Source organism: Coptis chinensis, chromosome 5 (genome assembly GCF_015680905.1).
Source record: "Coptis chinensis isolate HL-2020 chromosome 5, ASM1568090v1, whole genome shotgun sequence".
NCBI lineage: Eukaryota > Viridiplantae > Streptophyta > Magnoliopsida > Ranunculales > Ranunculaceae > Coptis > Coptis chinensis.
Genome location: NC_141460.1, coordinates 90,977,823 through 90,997,617, shown reverse-complemented (window position 1 = coordinate 90,997,617; position 19,795 = coordinate 90,977,823). Strand labels below are relative to the sequence as shown.

The window sequence follows — 19,795 nt, the reverse complement described above, 5'->3', positions numbered from 1 at the left end:
TAAGAAGGGAAAAGTTTTGCTCTATCATATCACACATACAAAAGGCTCCTCACATTGCAAATTTGAGACAGGCTGTGATAAAAAGACATACCAATTCGGAAGATGCCACATCACGTAGCTTTCCAGGCTTCACGTTTCTAACCAAGCAACTTGACGGTTCTGCAAGATAGATCATTCTTAAATGAACTTTGGAATGTAACTTGATCAATTAACAAACCAAAAGCCGAAAGTCTAGTGAAGTTTCTAAATCAACTAAAAGTCTGATAGAGCCAAACAAATGATTTAATGGCTAACTACAGCAGGATTATTTATATTCTTACCATCAATGCATCTGGACTGCAATGCTTTGCAAGACCACTGACCACTTGACAAATGCCACCGTCTCCCAAGTCTATCTCCTCAACAAGTAAACCGTGTAATATTCAGGTGGTTACAAGATAATACTATGAACGCTTACTTGATATGTAGTTATGTACACAAATTGCCATAATGACATGACTTCATGCCTCCATTGTAATATCAAAATGTAAAACAAGTTTTAAATCAAGAAAAACAAGAGGAAAGCTATTGGGTATACCTGCTGCCTGATGGATGCTTCCGGGCTTTGCGAATAAGGCCAACTTGTATATTAAGCAAACTAACGCTAACTTCAACATCCTTCGCGAGTTGATTCTTTTTACGGTGCCTTTTTCTTCTCCTTGGTAACTTTACCATCCTCGACCCACCATTTTTCGGAAGACCCAAACAAACACAAAGAAGATCGATGTCATAGTGTGGACATTACAACGACCATACCAAAGAGCTTAACACAGCTACAATTGACATCATGCATCTAAAGGATGGAACGTAAAGAACTGCAACAACACAACATAACAAGCAGGCTACCTTAGGAGCACTCTTCTTTGAACTTGTGTCTGTTTCTAGCTTATCATTCGTCTCTTCATTTGAGATGCAAGATATCCCCAACTAGCTAGCTGCTTGGCTTTGCTAGCTACTGTTATGGGTTGATGTAATTGGTGCTAGTTGATTATATAAATAAAATTAATCGTTTCCTAAAACAGAAAAAAGAAGATATTAATTTGATCATCGCCAAAACAAAAGGAGATTAAAATGATTAGTTTGTGGGAAAAGGGGTGTGGGTTAGTATTTGCTCTCTTGAAGACATTATAATAAGCAATATTGCTTGTATCCAGCATAGCCACAAGTATAAAACATGTAAATCCCTAGGCTCAATGAAATGGACCGGGAAGTGCAGCTCTATAAGCAATAGAGGGAGTGTTAAAGTAGTTACTTAAAACAAAGTTGAGCAGAGGGATGAGCTCAACTCTAGCAGAGGGATCAAACCAGACCAGACCAGACATTATTAACTTCTTATTCTTCACCATTAGCTAAGGGTTTAAAATTCCATTAAGATAACAGTTACTTACAGAAAGCAATAAAACTATGAGTACAGAGTAGAAGTTATTATGACTATATGCAGTTCGCAACGTGAAGCTCAAACACACAGTAGCATATTACAGAAAAAAATATATGCTTCTTAAGTTAGAGAGATCAAGAAACCTAACACAAATAGCTGCAAAAACAAGAAGATGGGTCTCAAACTGTAACAAACTAACATCTCAAACACCTCCGATGTGCTTAAATGCTACAATATAGTAAGTAATGATCATCCATTATTTATATATTGCTGAAAGAACTTATCCACTCAGAATGAGTAAGCTCCTAGTCCTAAATAATTCATTTTTAATGCCTTTTATAAATAGCCATCCAAATGATGAGTTGGAGTCCAGTACTATGAGTTGCACATTTATAAGCTTAGGACAAAGATATGCAAATCCTATCGGTTATATTGTTGATTTAGTATCCACATGAGACAATTTGGAGTTAAACATATTAATTTGGTGACTGAATAGCAAAGTGATCATCCTTTTTTCTCTTCAAATTTCAAACACATTTTAATGTCAACAGAGAATCTCTAACTCTAATTGTGAATCGAGACAGAGCATTGCAAAAGTTATAAATAGCTCTTACAGATAAAGTCTAAAGCACATTCAAATTATAAATAACAAACAAAATGTTTTTCCAATGCTGGCTATGTGCATTCAGGTCTTTCTCAGGGTGTAAATTCACAAATAGCCAAAGCAAGACAAAGTACAATACATGCACTATATAAGTAGTTAACAATCCAAGTAACAAACACTTATAGTAGTTGGCAATGTGCTATCAAAAATCCTAGATATAGCTTTAGGAGTAGACAAATCAACACCTCCCCAAACCAGTGAACCAATTCCTTCTTCATTAACTAATTGTTCTCCTAGCAAGTACACCATATTAGGCTTTAATGATTCCATAACTTGCCTGAACTCATCAATTGTCGGATTAATCAATGTCTGAACCTGTAACCACACATTACAATACTTAATCAAAAATAAGAAACTAAAACTAAAACAAAAGCAAAATTAGTACCTCTAAATGACCTGAAGAAGTCAGCTCGGGAAAAGGGTATCTCTTTACATCCTCTTGTTTGTCTTTAAGTTTTCCAGAGTACTGCAAGGAGACTACATGCATACTTTGAAGGTGGTCCTTGTACACTAGACATGCTTAATGCATTGAACCACTCGTATATATATTATAAATAAACAATCAACACAACCAAATCTGAAACAGTAACAAGGCCAAGAACAAAGAGGATGAAATCAGCGAAAAGTAGATAAAGCATGGAGCTTGAAATGCAAAGAAGGAATTAGTAAAGTAGAGAAGGGAAAAAAGTTAACCCTAGAATTTAGAAATCCACGAAAGAAAAAAAGAACTGTCTTTGATTCTATTCACTAATAATATATCTTTGGCATGCCCCCTTTAAATTAATTTATATTAATTAATTAGTGTAAAAACGAGTTTTTTCTTCAGAAATGAGGATAAACAAACAAACTCGCCAAGTCAAAAACCGTTTCTTTATTTAAAATTGCTTACCGGAACATTGAGTTTGATTTCTAGAATGGAACCAAACTCATTCTTTATAGAAGGACCATCAGAACAAGTTTTCAAGTCGTGTTCTTAAGAAGAAACAGAAGAATACCCTTCTTCTTCTTCGTCATCATCTTCAACAACAAAGTCTTTCTCTTTCTCTTGAACATCTTCATTTGAAAAGTTTAGAAGACTTGCTGGGTCGTTGTTGTTTTCAAAGCAGACATCTCAAGCCAAAAACTGGTTTTCAAAGCTTTGGTTTCAACACAATCCATTTGTTGGGAATTAGAAAAGGAAAAATAATGTAGGAAGTGATTGTTTTGGGGAAGAGGAGGAGGGGTTGAGGGAGAGAAAGAGGAACAAGGGTCACCAGCGCAAAGATAAGAAAACCCTAACCTAGCGGCTATGAGAGAGAAAGAGATCGAGGTTTTCTAGTTTGACATACCGAGCGCGATTTCTTTTTTGTTTCCTCTTTTCGAAATTTCGATGTTGTTTTGGTTTTTTGGATTTGTAGCATTTTTCAAACGATTTTCAAGCGTTAGTAATTAATTTCGGAAATTCACTGAAATAAAGTAACGCTTATTTACAACATTGCTAACGCTTATATAGCGTTGACAACTTACTAACGCTTATATAGCGTTGACAACCGTTGCAAAGCAAAAAAGGTGTGTGTTGCAAACATCCTATTATGGTGTAGTGCATGACATGAAGGTGTCACGCCCCGAGACCCAACACACATCCCGAGGACGTGGAATGAATCTCGAGGTCGACACCTATCCCGATTTCTACCGAAATTTCGGCAGAGTTTCCTTTGTTTGATCGACATTAAGTAAACCCTAAAACCTGTCATAAACCTGTCATAACCTGTCATAAACCTGGAAATCCTAACTACAACCTTCCAACAACATCAAATCCCATCCACCAACTATGTAAGTGTAACTGCTACTTAAATACATCAAATATTACATCAAAATGGCCTAGCTCACCATATATACAACCAAATGAACTAGCCTCTTACTATACAACCAAAAGAAAAGAGCTATGCTCATTATATACAAAGAAAAAGAATAACCTAGCTTATCTCTATACACGACCCAAAATATAAACTTGACTCTCCTCTCGTTAAGCGTGGGGAATCCTCCCAAATCCCCATAACCCTCATCGCTAGGGTTAGGAAAAAGCCTCCTCTGCAACTGGCTCGTCTGAAATGTTAAGTAGGATGAGCAAACAACTATGCCCAGTAGAAACGCACATAGCCAATAAATAGTCTACTTATAGAAAACATTTAAAACATGCAGGGTTTCTATAATAGTATTCAAATATTGTGACTATGTATATATACATCACTAACTAGCAGAAATCATCTCGACATGCTTCATTGATATTCAAAATAGAGTTTTCACAATCATCATACAACTATTGTGACCGGCCGTGCATCCTATTAGAATGGTGAGGGTATGCGGTACTTTCACCCGATCCGCATGCAATCTCGGTTCAGTACTTCCCAGTGTGAACCATGCACCGTTGTTTTCCTGATTTTACCGGCAGGGAGCTGAAATGTCGTTGTTGTGTTCGTACACACAAAATCCCCAAAGCTTTTAGGGCTCAGGTGGGCCCTGTGACCACGACCCCCATACGGGCTGTCACCTAACTTACGGTGGTCAACCGTTCGACGACTGCAGACTGCTTAGGATCCTGACACACATCCAGGAGTGGACTAAACTCTCACTCCTCGCGTCTAAACCTCATCGAGGTAGCATGTAACCCCACTCAAGCTAATCACCATACAGCGTGACACGTACAAGCATGGTTATCTAGAAAAGTAGAAAAGGAATTCCCGGACTACATCCAGTGATGCATCCTTTTAAAGGTGGCCCACCACCTCGAAAGGTGTACACCACAGTTGGAATCCTAGAGCGAACTGCCGTCTCCGGAAATGCGACAACAGTTCCTTCTTTATAGAAATTCACAATTCCTTTTCTAAATCCCCTCGTGATAAACATAGTAATATCTATATATATACTCATATTCCCGATTATTTTCAAATACTCTAGTTACCTATGTAGTTTTTTCTTTTAAAACTGTTGATTATGTAGGTGTGAGTTCCTGGATTTCCCATCCTCGAGTAGAACAACCTATGACTCCCAAATGGGCCAGTCATAGTAAATAACAACCGATGATTCCCAAACGGCGAATCATCGTAAATAACACGACCATCCCGGGAACAATCCAGAACCTCGCACCTAGTTACAAACAACCGGGTAATCCTTACCCGCATTACAAAATCCATCTCTCTGTCTCCTTACTGAGACAAGAGACGCGAACCTTTCCCAAAACCAGTTTTTCACTTTTAACAAAGAAACAATCCCTCGCTACCCCCGATTTTACAGAAAACCCATTTCACGCGAAAGCTATCTATATATATATAGTTTATAGCGAGAAAATACAATGCAAAACGTGAATATCATATATACATGCATGGTTGATACACAACTATCTATTTCCTATTTAAACGATTCAAATCATGCATGAAAATAAGCAGGCTATATACTGGTATGTAGGTTCCTACCTTAGCAAGCTCCTTCTCCTCAAGCCCACTTAACCAAATCGAACCAGCTTAACCGAATCCAACTCCTATAAATCATATAAGCCCAATCGTAAATCTATTAGAACCCGAAGAAGACAATTAATATTTCCTTTCAACATAAGTCGAGAGAAATAATTACTCGTTGATCATATTAACCACTAAAGTAATTATTAACGTACTACCCTTCTAGTTACCAAAAGTTTTGTTCTAGACTGCTATAGGCCACCACAAACCGTTCTGAGAATCACCGACAGTCACCGTCCGAGGCGGTCGACTACAACCATTTCCAGTTCTTACATATATTTTCTCAGTAACTTAACCCCTTTAGATGCTTCGTATTCACTCTCCTCCCATCCCACACAATTTCCATTTGTAATAAGATCCCAATCCAATTCCAAATTTCCACTACAACCCATTCCACCCTCTTCGGTTCATATCAAATCTAATTACAATTACTGTCGTGTTTCTTATCAATCGTGCATTACTGAATCAAATCCTAACCAAGTTTAGACTAACATAACTTCTTTAAATTAAAGTGAATATAGCAATTCTTACCGAGTCAGCAAGCGAAAATCGCTCCTAGCTTGCTGCTCCACCAAAATCGCCCACTTTGTCTCCTTCCACAGCTGCTGTCGACCTAACAACCACCCAATTTCAATCATCCTTCATCAATACAACCCAATAGAACGAAATCGAGTTCAAATTATTTGATTGAGGCGAAACTAACTCACCTTCCGCTGTGTTACGGCAAAATCCGAATTTTTTGCGAGTCTCCACATTTGAATTCACTGTTGTTAGTGATTGGTTGTTCGAATTCGTGGGTTTGAATTGATTGGAGAGGAATTCACTCACTGTCGCCGCGATTCCACTTCGGTTTCGCTTGGGTACGCTCGAATTTCCAGTAGATTACTTTAGTGTAGTGTTTCTAGGTTGGAGTGTGAAGGATTGTGGTAGAATCGATGGGAATTGAGAGGATTAGGTCTCTCTCTCTCCTAGGGTTTTGAAAAGTAGCGAAATTGGAGAAGAAGATGAAGTTGGGTGCGATTTTTTTTTGTTTGGGCCGATTTTTTTTTCATGTTTCGCGATTTTCGTTTTTTTCTATTTGGGCCGCGATATATTTAGGCCCAAGCCCAATATATCCTAATTAGACTTTACGTCCTACTTAGACTCCTAACCACTAACGAATTTGACGTCGCGTCGTAATTATTTCTCCGGCTCATCCCGCTAAATTTAATCTTCCATATTCTATCTCTCCAGCTAGGGCTATAATAATAGCTCACTCCAGCGTAAGTTGTTAACTCGTTAACTTTCGCGCGGAAAAAAACCGCTAATCGGCCTTTTGTCAAATTTTCATATATGGATCGCTTACCTAACGTGACTTATGAGTCGGAGTTAAGTTTCAGTAAGTTACGTACGGTTGAAAAATAAACCCGACGACCAATTTACAGAACGGCCCTAGAGTTGATATGAAATTTACAAAAATACCCTTAATAATAATTCAGGACTTTACAGAAGGAGAGTCAAACTCTTATAAAGGAAAGAACTTATCAACCAACCAATAATCAGGAATTCTACCAAATCATATTAGTTGAGACGAGAAGAAACTTCTGAAGAATTCGAAAAATTGGACCTGATATGTTTAGGCAAGGGCGCGGGCGTGCCTTGAGCAAGACTAAATTGAGCGCGTGCATGTGCCCCATGCACCAAAACTGAACAGCTAATGCAAGATACATAGAGGAGGGCGCGGGCGCGCCTTGACAAAGGCTCATCTTGAGCGCGAGCGCGCTTTGATTTCGAAACAAAAAGATTACGAAGTTAGAGAGATTGCAGAACTTGAATACTAACTTCGAACCATAGAGAATAATGAGATGAGAGATTGTGGAACCTTGAAAATTGCATTGAACAGTACCGGTGAACAGTATCCATGAACAGTGCTCGTGAACAATACCCGTGAATAGTGCCGGTGAACAGTAAATCCATCCAGAGAAAGATTGAACTTGAATCGAGATTGAAAAACTTCTTCTTGTGAGAAAGAATGAAACTTGAGTTGAATTGAATATTGAAAATTGAAAAAAAAAATTGATTTTTTTTTTATAGATATTGATTTTGAGATATTCCTCTCCTAACATTTCACTAAACTTTGATTTGGTTTGAACCCCGACGCCTCGATACCGCAGTTAAATTGCATGTTAGTGGTGATGCTAGAAGAGTTGTGACATTGATATATTGAGAAACCAAGAAGAAGAACAATGGAGAAGACTAGAGATTGATTAGGGTTAGAGTGATTGTGGTTATTGTTCTCTACCCAGAGTTACATATTTATACTAACCTAAAATATGATAATATAAACTACTAGATATAGATGTCCACACTTATAGAAAACATGAAACTTTCCATATAAGACATATTCTAATACTTTCTTATAGTGCCATTTTATTTCTGTATTGGTAAGAATTGTACTATAGAATGTGCAATTGTAAATACCTTTCCAATTTACTTAATGCCTCAGCGTGTTGCTTGCCTATTCCCTATGGAGGTCTTAAGCATTAGTGCATAACTTCGGGTTAAGCCTATTCTTTTGGTGCAACCGAGTTGTGTGGTCTTTTCATATATGAACTATTTAGAATCGATCTCGAAAGAAATTGCCTTGCCATTATGCAAAACGTCCTTTGGGATCAAATAAATAAAAAAGTTTAAAAGTTCTAGAGAGTTTGAGACTATAGAGATACAGAATATAGCTAGACAAATATCAAAAGTAATTAGCGGAAACAAAAATGAAAGAAATAAACAAATATACCTCTAAGGCACAATGAATTTATGGAGGTTCACAACATCAAGAAGGGAATGAAAAAAAAAACTAAAAAGTTCAATACAATCGACATTGAATACACAACGACATTAAATACACATAAAGAAACTCCTCTAAAAACTATTGCAAGGATTAAAACGCATCCACTGAAAGAGTGCATCAGGCTTTCTCATGTCTATTTAAGAGAAAGCCTGAAGAGTGCACGGACATATGTGATCCTCACTCTATAGCGACTAGACTCTCTGTGTAGATAGTTGCTTCAAAACAAAAACTTTTGAATCCATCTTTTGTTGAGACGTCCTGCCATCTCTTCAAAAAATTTCTTTCCAATTCAAACAATCTTAGATCGTATATGTTGTCTAGCACTAGACTTGCACCGTCTTTTATAAAACACAATGGTACTAGACCGAGGGACGTGTTCTGCAACTCAAGGTCAAGTCTTATAATAAACTTCTTGGTCCATGACTCTCTTGCACCATACTCTTCCATCACCCACAATTCATAAGGGCCTTTATCACACCACATCATACAAAGATTACCATCCAATATTGCGGCGTTAATCTTGCCTGAATAGCTAATCAGATGGTCCGAATATGGCACCACACGGAAACGGTCATCCCCAATGTCGTATGAAATTATGACTTCGTTCAAAGACCTTAATGTATGCACTGCTGACTGTTGATGTTGTATTTCCTTTATCATTTATCTGAAATTATGGAGAACAAGGTGTACTGTTGAACCATCAACAAATCCAAGAAGGCCATGGCTTTTAAGAATTGGAATAAAGAGAGATTTCCATAGTATATAGTTGTTTCTGTTTAGCTTTATTCAAATAAAATTTGTAATTGAAAGGTATTCGAAGGTGAAGAAGATGAATTTGAGGTTGTGGAAATCATATTTGATGCTTGTTCCATTAATTGTTGTTGAAGATAAGTTGTGCTTAAAGATCAAATTGAGAAAAAGAGTAATTTAAACAGAGAAAGTGATGAATTTCATGAAAACGTGATGATTAACGAAGTTTTGAGTATGAAAATGATGAAAGTGAGAGAGAAAATGAAGTTTTGAGTCTCAAGTAGAGGCTTCAAATGTTTAGCAATGGTGGATTAGTTGTCGCTAGACATTTTTCTGCTCTGATACCATGAACAAATATTGAAAATGAGGAATAATCGGAAAGATTGATTTCATTGAGTTGAATTTGACTACAACACTTGTATCTATTTATATACTATGTATTCACTCTCAGTTATGATGTACGTATTGAAAATTAAATCATAATTGATGTTGTGCCCTAATTTTTCTAAGATATGAACCCTGTTATTTTATTAAGTAAATCTTTATGCCCACTTTAATCTTGAAAGTTGTGACCAGACTGAAAGAATTAACTTTTTGTTCTATGAAAAACCAAGAAAAGGGTACAATTTTGTATCCTGTCAGTCTTCACATTTCAAGTAGGACACTCTAGTGATCCGTTCTTGTCATATGTCCCAGGTAGATTATCGAGGTTATGAGGTCACGGTTGAAAATTTCTTGCAGGTTTTAACGGGGCGCCATGAGAATGTTGTGCCAAGATCCAAGCGTCTTTTAAGCGACGAAAGAAGCCACATACTCCTGTACATGACAGGGCATGGTGGAGATGAATTTTTGAAATTCCAGGACTCTAAAGAGCTTCAGAGTCATGATTTAGCTGATGCAGTGAAACAAATGAAAGAAAAGTATAGGTCAGCAATTATAGATTCTCTTTTTTTTTTTTTTTTTTTTCTATACACTCGTATATTTTAAACAAAGGTTCCAAAAATTCTCGTGTGATGTCTATTTTAATTTGTGTCTTTTCTTGGAACTATGCAATGACTTCATGATTTATTTGCTTGTGTTTTCAAACTAATCAGGTAGGCATGATTTATTTAATTTCTGTGACATAAAAGTAATGTTATCTTTTCGTTCACACACATCATCATTTTGATATACGGAGCTAATTTTTCACAGCACTCTTTCGTTCAGATTTAAGGAACTGCTGATAATGGTAGATACTTGCCAGGCTGCTACATTGCTGTAGATTAATCTGGATCCTTCTTATTAAAGTAAAACAATAATAATATCGTAAAAGAAAAAGCCTAAACTGTGGGTGCGGAAAGATGAAATGAGGATTGGAGGCCATAGGAGTTGAGGGTGCTTGACACACCAGATTGCTAACTCACTCAAATGTCATACCGGCATGTGCACCAATCAATTTGGTAGGGAAAAACAATCACATGGTGTGTCAGGTTCCTTACATCTCTAACACACTCTAATCAACGTCTATTGCGGCAGGTATCCAAACCACCTCAATCAGACAAGTACAGTAAATAGTGACCCAACCAAGTAAATAAATAATAAAGAGAGCATGCATATCACACCCCTAAGCTTATATGAATAATGCACATTGAGTTTGTCGTTGCAAGATAACTGGAAGCTGATGTCCCTATCAACTCTTGTTATGACATCCTATACTTAAAATTGAAGCTAGATGGGATGGCCTGTGTTCTGTATTTAACTTGTTGTTGGCATTTGTCACAAAGAAACATGTCATTTCGTACACTTTAGTTATTATATATTTTGTGTATTTCCAGCTCTTTTTATTTTTCTTTGGAAATGTCATTAGAGTGGACATTGGGAATCTCCTAATTACATTGACACGGATAGGTGTGTCTGTATCTGACACTGATTCAAAATGTCTGACACGGTGAAATATAAAAAATTGAGGTAAATCACATACAATATATGTCCGATATGGACACGTGGATACGTATCCGACACGGAATTTTTTTCAAAATATGGCGTGTCCATGTAACATAGGAAAATCTCAAAAGAAACATACCATTTGGTACACTTTAGTCATTATTCTATATGTCAGTGAAGCAAAATCAATATTTGCATTCCCTCATAATTCCGTAGAAAGCAAATGCTAGTGCTTTTGTTATATCCAGAGTTTCTATTATGTTAACTTTTAGTGTCACGTTGCTATACGGCTATACCTAATGTAAAACGCTGTGGGTCGAAAATATGTAAAACTGTTTCTTGTTATTTAATTATCTCTTAACTTATACATGAGGTTTTAAAAAGTGCATAACAGGTTCGAGGCGCTAAGCCTCCCAAGGAGGCGTGCCTCAAAGGCTGATTGAGGCCTCGATGCCAAAAAATACTTTATTTTTATTTTTATCTTTGAAATTCAACAATTGTCCATATGTTCAGTCATATATTAGGGCCATGGATTATTCTGCTAGCGAGGCTATATATATCCTCATAGCTATTTTCTGCCTGGAGGCACACCTCAAGGCAAATGCCTTTAGTGCTTTTTTCAAAACACTGCTTATACAGATCGCTTTATCTCCAGTACTTTTATTTTCTCAATTAGGCACATGTTCTTCACTTCATGTGCTGCAGGCTCAATTGTAGTAAAACATGTAAAACGATTTCTATAATTAGTGTAAAAGAGTTCCATCAATCTACTGAAGTTGAGAACTGAATATGTTGTGTGCTCAAATGTTTTAACTTTAATTGTAAAATTTCCTGTAGCTTCATTCACCTGGTGTTTTGGCTATTGGGAGCAGCATGAAAGGAGAAAATTCTTATTCACATCACCTGTACTCTGATGTAAGTGAAAGTTGCTGGCAATTTATACCTTAAACTGATATGTTTGATAGATTGCAAAAACCATTTATTCTCTCTATATTAATCCTCGCTATCAAAATGTTTATTTCTTGTATTTGCATTTCTGCCCTGGGATGTTGTTAGGCACTACCCATGTTAGATCCACATCCCCTCTGATGTAAATGTTGTAGTTTTTTACTAAATTGGTAGCTAATATGATATCAGAGTACCAGGTCTCGAGTCAAGTCCTGTCTCACCAGAGAAGAGCACCCCACTCCACCGCATCAAAGCAAAACAAAAAGAAAATACAATACAATACAAGAATTACAGAGACCCAAAAACACCCAAGTTAACAGCACCAGTACCCTATTACCGCACCAACATCCTAATCGTACAATTGTGCAAATCATCGAAGTCTTCCTCAGACTCTTGGTAGTCCACCACCCTCATGTTCTCTAGCTCCACTTCCTCTCTCCTGTTGTAATTAGTTTTTGAATCTTTCCTCTCCTTTCGGTAACTCCCACACCACAGTGAATAAAAAAAAAACACCGCACCTTCTGCCTCAGTCTAAAAATTGCTCATCCTCTTCATTAGCATCCACTGTTTTCATACCTTCCTTGGTGCCTCCTTTCTTCCCAGTCTTTCATTTTCGAGGTCGCTTCAGACCTTCTAGTTGTTGTTCCTCCTCTTTCCTGTACGCTGATAGGTCTTGATGTATGGGTCAAAGCAAGAATACCCTGCCTTCTCAAATCTCGACCTTAATGTATTGGTGGCCCTTAGATTTTTATTTTTACTACTTTGTCAATAAGCTGTGGATTTTGCAGTGGAGTGGTCGTTAACACTATTTGGGTTTTTTTTTGGTGATGCAGGTTGGTGTATCTGTTGTGGATCGATTTACTTTCTATACCCTTGCATTCTTTGAGAGGCTAAATACGTACATTAATGCCTCGTTAAGCAGGTATGTGTTACATTTAAGTGGAAGTATGTCTTTTAACTAGTAGTCGGTATTATGGTTAAATAGGTGATGGATGTTGATCACAGCTTGCTCATTCTGATGCCATTTTTCTTAAATGGAAATATGTCATGGCTGTGCAAAGCGACTTTGTTTCTCATTTGAAATTTTCGTTTGATACTCGCAAACGATATTTGGTTCTATGGAGTTCTATCAACCTCTTATTTCTTGTATTTTATACACATTTTCCTGAAATTTCTCTAATTGTGTGTGCATTTATCTGGAGTACAAGAATGTAACTGCGTACTCCAGTCTAAAGTATGGATGCTGTGTCCATCTATTTGTACAAAGATATTGACTTTTCAAATTAGCAAACGGATCATGCAACTGTAATACGACAATGTATGTAGAGACGGCTAAATTACTTTCTAGTAGTTTTGCCTAGTGCCTACTGAGTAGTGAAAATTGGTGTAGCTTCTCTTGTATTGTTAGACTATATAACTTAGTAGAGGAAGATAGTTCTGGACTCTGGAATAGTGTGCCATAAACAACATAAGGGAGTTGTGCATACTAAAAGTGGTATTTAGGGTGCGAACCTAGATGGGATGTTATCTAAGTATCTAACAAAGCGATGCAGTGTTCACCCCCCCTGTTTTGGTCTGTGGGCTGTGGGTTTGGCCTTAAGTGTGTAAACTTACGCAAACATTAAGAAATTTGATCACTTGGCTTGTGTAAAAAGTAAGGCAGAAAATCCTCATCCTACAGGCAACTTTTCCATCATGTGAGGGGAAGCTTGAATAAGCTGCTGGGTTGTTTTGTGTTTTTTCTTTTTTGGGTGAATTTGGATACTTAATTATAGAACCCTTTATTAGCAGCTTATGTGTACAAGGACTAACTATTTTCTAACAACCTATATTCTTTGGCAGCAGTTATTTGAACTTTATGGTTTTACCTTGTGCTGTTGTTCTGGTTCTTCTTCTGCCATTTTTGGTTAATGCAAATGAATCATATTTTCCCCTAAGCTTGAAATTTGGTTTGTAACTTATATGTCTTTTTGCTAATCTGCAGTTTATTCAATTCTTACCATCCAAGTGCTTTGATGTCAACGACATATTACCGAACAAATCTCTATCAAAGACCTTTGGATGCGGTAGGTATGACTTATGGGATTTGGCTATATGGATGCATTTGGGATAAGGGTTTGTGGTATTCTGAATAGAACTGCGCACTCCTGTTTACACTTTTGTGATTCTCCACGTTTGATGTAGCTGCACCTTTTTTTTTTCTGGTACAAGGCATCATAAATTAATACATGAGATCAGAATCTCATCAGTTTGCTCCTTCATTGTTAGGTACCCGTAACAAATTTCTTTGGTTCAGTCATGGAAACAATTCATACAGATTCAGGTTACAGAGGTTTATCAAACAAAGTAACTCGTCAAGGAAAAATCAAAACGCCAGTGGATCAAGAAATTAGCCAGAATGAAAGAAGAAGATTGACAAGTACGATTGTTCAGGACCATGTTAATGACTGTAGCCCAAAGGTGAGTGTTTGTTTTCCTTCTATCCTCGTCTGTCTGAAATGTTGCTTCTTTTCGATTCTGACTTTTAATCCTTCTGCTTTCTATAGGATGAATATGGTATTCTCTCGTCTGTATGGAATAGTTTGCATGAAAGGCTGGAGAAAACGGGAGATACGGACACATTAGTCAACTACGGCTTGATGATCATGCTTCCTTTGGTGACAATTACTACCTGGCTATCATGAAGATGTGTGGACTCAGAGAGTTGGTGTCATCTTTTGCTTTACCTTGTACCAGTATTTTCCATGTTGGTTGATACAGTTTGAGTCTTAATACGTTGTCTCAATGTATGAAGATAAAATTTTCGATTATAGGGTAAGTTTGTATGTGCTATTGGACGAGGTGGATATTTGTTTGCTTTTGAGCGACACTGTAACTCTGTAATATACAAACACAAATTACATTCTTATGCTCGAACAATACAGAAGCTGACCTCTTTTCGCAGTACAATTTGCTGAGCCTTAATACAGACAATACGTAAGCCATTTAAGACAATACAGACGATGCAAATGAAATTGACGTTCTCACTGACGCAACAATTTAAAAGCCGAAAAGGTTGACATTTCATTCAACCATAAAATCCACTGATGTTAACAGTTCTTGGTGTGACCCATTAAACTACTATATTAGAGCATTGTAGGTGGATGCCAAACAAATTCTTTTGGTAGCAATTTGCCACAAAAATAACTCCAAATGTTAATAAATTTGATAGCGAACACTTGTTGGCTACGTCCACATTGTGCGCGCAGCACTCAACATGGCGTGCGCTACTTTAACTGGTGTGAGTGTAGGGCTCCCAGTTCATATGCAATTCTTATTTGCTACCATAATTTGGCAAACTTGTTCACAAAATTTGCTAAATTACTGCCACCACCTAAAGATGCTCTTAGGTGCCAGTTTATTGGCGAGCTTAAAGACCGCAGTCCCATCATAAGCTTTTATTTCTTGTCGTGGAATCTATTAGCTCAGGGCCGGGTATTTGCTGCAGGATCCCGCCCCTTAAAAGTATGTTGCAGATTTGCGTAACATCTTTTGATCGCACGCACTTTCATGAAATTGTTAAATCAGACATTGTGTGTTGCTGGACTGCTGGTAAGCTCAAATACTAGCAGCGCTGTTGTGTTAACCCGATCCCATAATCTCCGGAGCGTTCCATTCAAAGCTTTCCATAGTACAAAATATCAGGATATGGTAAAATATTGATATCTGATTTATGGATATATATCGTGGATATATTCTCTTCTTTGGGGATATTTGATATTATTTCATATGCAAATATTGTGGATATATCCAAAATATCGACAAATATTCTAGATATTCTGGATATTTCTTGATATATTATGATATATAATTTATATTTATTTGAAATATAATAGTAAATATTAAATAAAATTGTTACATATATAAAATATCGCCAATATCCATAAATATCGCAATTTATCATACAATATCGATAATATTGTCGACATATCACCAATATTTACAGTCGTAAATATCTCTAAGCATATCGCGATATTTACTTATCCTTTGCTGAAATCTCAATATATATCGCAATATATCGCGATATTTTATACTATGAAGCTTTCTACTATCTTCTCCTTACCACCTAACCTACGAGCTTGAATATATTTTAGGACTCGCTTAGAAACCGAGGAGTTTTGAGTAATACTGAATCCCAACCAATGGCGGAGCCAGGAATTTGTTTCAAGGTGAGCTGGTGCATTGTAAGCACTACAAATTCAGTAATGCTACTCCGACCCACTTATTTTAACCCACTAATATGTCAAAAGTCATTATCATTGATTTACATGGAGATACATGTCCGTGTGTATTGCAATGCAAACCAATGTTATCCAAATAGTAAGTCGCAACACTAGGTCTAAAAAATAAGTCCGTGTAGCACTACTCCTACAAATTTGCCACGCCAATTTAAACTGTTTGTTTATGCGCTGATTTGCATGTTTCTTTTTAGATTTTTTCTATGACAAAAAGTTTTATTTATATTGACTATCAAATAATCATTGTTTACGTAAAACAAGCAATTATTAATTTATTCACTCATCGATTAAGTTAATTTACATAATAATAGAGTGTCTAATTTTAAAAGTGTAGGAATGTATGATCACAACTACTAGTTAGGTTACTTAGTTTATTGGGCTAAATATTATAATTATTTGGATAGGATCATAGGATAGTTAGTTTTTGTTTTATTAATTTATATAGTAATTTTGGAAAAGTTGTCTATATTTATTTTTCGTTTCTCCTTTTTTCCACTTCGAATAAAAAACACACACACACACATGTTCTACATATGTTTTTTAATAATTGGAGGAGCATGCAAGGAATAATGGGATAGGCCCCGACCCTGAGTTTCTGGTGGCCTGAAGCCAACGATTAAAATGTGCAAGAAATAAGCCAAAATGCCCAATTTCCAACTTTAATCATAGTCTAAGACAACTGGGTTTTGAAACCATGCATTGATAAGGACATTTTTTGGCTTATAATTATTAGAAAAACCAAATTTCACATTTTAATTATTAATAAAGACACACTTGATTTTATTTTTTTTACTCTTTCCAATTTTACCCTTCTATGTTTGGTATGCAATGACGTATGTGCATACTTCACATACTAAGAGGTGGTATGCAATGACACTTATACATACCATTTTTTTCGTGATATTTGGTATGCACAGACGTCTGTGCATACCTCGCATACCAAGAGGTGGTATGCAATGATGTATGCATAGCTAGTAATTCGCCGAATTATTCACGAATTATTCGCGAATTATAAGGTTTGGCGAATAAAACGAATAATTCGGCGAATTTTTGAATGATACGGTTTAATTCGCGAATTGGTTGGGTCGGGCTTATAATTGCGAATTATTCGCGAATTATTCACTTAATTATAAGATTTGGCTTAATAAAATGACATTTGTATTATTTTTCATGAATAAAATTGTAAAAATAAAAATAAAAACGTTATATACTTATATATCAAAATTTTAAATGTAAAATATATATCCGAATTTTAAAGAAATATATTCGTATTATACCCGTTTAAAACACGTATATCGTATTTTTACCGTTAGCGTTTTATTGGACCGAATATTTAAAAGTATTATTATTGAAAATTTCGAATCTTAGGCGAATAATTGACGTACCGAACTTTTGCCGTCCACGAATTTACTAGCTATGGATGTATGTGCACATCTTGCATACCAAGAGGTGGTATGCACTGACACTAGTGCATATATACCATTTTCTTTGTGATGTTTGATATGCACTGATGTCTGTGCATACTTTGCATACCAAGAGGTGGTATGTCACTGACACTTATGCATACCATTTTATTTGTGATATTTAATATGCATAGATGTTTGTGCATACCAAGAGGTAGTATGCACTGACACTTGTGCATACCATTTTATTTGTGATTAGGGGTGGAACTTGGGTCAGGTTAGCCCAAGTCCGATGGGCTAAAACCAGACTTTTGTTGGTCCTGGGCCGGGTAGGGATGGCAATGGGTCGTGTTGGGTCGAGTTCGTGTAGTATCATATTCAGGTCACGTGTTAAGAGAGCAAATCCAAACCCGACCTAATTACTAATCGCGTCGAGTTTGTCAAACCCAAACCCAACCCGCCTATATAACGAGTTACACAACTGGTGACCCGCTAAGCCAACGGATCAATTTCAGATTAGTTTCGGGTCGGATTTACATTTTACAGACAATATGTATGCAAAATATTTAGTATTTCATGATTTTATTTATCAAAAATATATATATAAAAAAATATGTATTAATTTTCAAAAACCATCCATAATTTAATTACATATTAATGAAAATTGAATAATTAAACATATCTTTATCGAATGAATCAATATGACAGCTAATCCTTCTCCTTTTAGTCGTTTATTTTAGATAGTTGGGATGATATATGAGATTTTAGATCAGTTTCGGATCGGATTCACAGACAACCTGTATGCAAAATATTTAGTATTTCACAATCGATTTTATTTATCAAAAAATATATATATATATATATATATATAGCCACAGGTTGTGTGCACAGCGAATCCTAGCCTTTTATCTAAAGCAATCCAACGGATGTAACCAAATTCCAACCGAAGCAATCGAGAGTTCTGATTTACTAAATATGGGAGAGGTAGTTTAGGAAATAAAATTTGTCCGAACCCAAAAATAGAATTTGCGCTCCAAATATAATCGCGACTTCTCTCTCCTCTCTTTATCTCTTCCGAAAATCAAAACGCGTTTGTGTGCAATCTATAAAGGTAAATGCTTAATTTTGAGAGTAATTTGTTTAATTTTTCTCGCAATTTACGTGTTAACTTTGTGTGTGTAAATCTCTGTTTGATGTAATCTCTGTAAATCTCTGTAAATCTCTGTAATTTGTCAACAGAGAGGTTGAGAGTTGGGGACGAAGTTAAGGGATTTGGGTTTTGAGGGGAGAGCTTGATGAAATTGAAAGTCACTAATCACTCCTGTTGTTTAGCTGGTCTTAAATACCGATCAAGCAACATTCCATGCCTTATTAGTCGATTACATATCACTGTTCAGTTGGCCTAACCAGCTCTGTAAATCTCTGTAATGGGCTTGTGCGTGCATGCTTTACAGTAGTAGACGAGGACGAGGACGAGGATGAGGACGAGGGCGAGGACGAAGACGAAGACGACGCAAAGATGATTGAAATTGTTTGAAGCTTGTATGTTTTTTTATTATAGTGTTGAGTGTTGGAGCTTGTGTTTGTAGTTCACTTGTTTTTTATGGCAATGAAATCTTGTGTTTGTTATTGGTTTATGTGGAACAGGTTGAAGCTCACAAGGGAGAAGTTAAGCTTGCTAACATGGGGAAAATGACATGTGGTGTGCAGAGAATTTACAGTTATTTGCCTATTACTCCTTCCTTGCAGTTGAGTTGTTAAGGGTACTGAAGTGGTCATGGTTCACTCTCCGTGCAAGTTCTCACTCTATGGCGGGAAACTTGGTGAGGAAGACCGTTGGTTGTCAGAAACACATAGCCTAGTATAGACCGATTTGAGCTGTTGCAGATATATGGTTATAACGAACTTGTTTCATCTGGGGGAAATTGAGTGGTCTATATTTGTTGAATTATGGATCCCTGTTTGAGATCATTAGATGTTTCATAGAATGTCTGCAGTAAATTGAGTGGTCTATATTTGCTAGAAATAGCTTGAAAATAAATTATTTGTATGCTAATATTGCTTGCAAGTTTTGCTATAATAGATGTGCCAA

At 36.5% G+C, this 19,795-nt stretch overlaps 1 protein-coding gene and 2 long non-coding RNA genes across 4 annotated transcripts; 2 read left to right on the top strand and 1 right to left on the bottom strand.

Moving 5' to 3' along the window:
• Nucleotides 1-4,102: 4,102 nt before the first annotated feature.
• Nucleotides 4,103-6,590, bottom strand: LOC147500000 (uncharacterized). The gene is made up of 3 exons (XR_015194575.1): nt 6,107-6,590; nt 5,534-5,598; nt 4,103-4,166 (listed from the first exon to the last, which is right to left on the bottom strand). It is a non-coding gene; the product is annotated as an uncharacterized LOC147500000 (long non-coding RNA).
• A 5,067-nt stretch (nt 6,591-11,657) lies between these two features.
• On the top strand, nt 11,658-14,972 carry LOC147499999 (GPI-anchor transamidase-like). Of its 2 annotated transcripts, XM_086561730.1 has the most exons (6): nt 11,658-11,800; nt 11,913-11,990; nt 12,857-12,945; nt 14,008-14,089; nt 14,292-14,483; nt 14,570-14,972. In XM_086561730.1, the coding sequence occupies exons 1-6, from the start codon at nt 11,756-11,758 to the stop codon at nt 14,705-14,707; spliced, it is 624 nt and encodes a 207-aa protein (XP_086417856.1). In that variant the 5' UTR covers nt 11,658-11,755; the 3' UTR covers nt 14,708-14,972. The 2 variants fall into 2 exon arrangements, with proteins under 2 accessions (XP_086417856.1, XP_086417857.1); XM_086561731.1 differs by lacking the exons at nt 11,658-11,800; nt 11,913-11,990 and adding an exon at nt 12,235-12,750.
• A 3,853-nt stretch (nt 14,973-18,825) lies between these two features.
• On the top strand, nt 18,826-19,759 carry LOC147499998 (uncharacterized). Its single transcript, XR_015194574.1, has 2 exons — nt 18,826-19,245; nt 19,351-19,759. It is a non-coding gene; the product is annotated as an uncharacterized LOC147499998 (long non-coding RNA).
• Nucleotides 19,760-19,795: the final 36 nt, after the last annotated feature.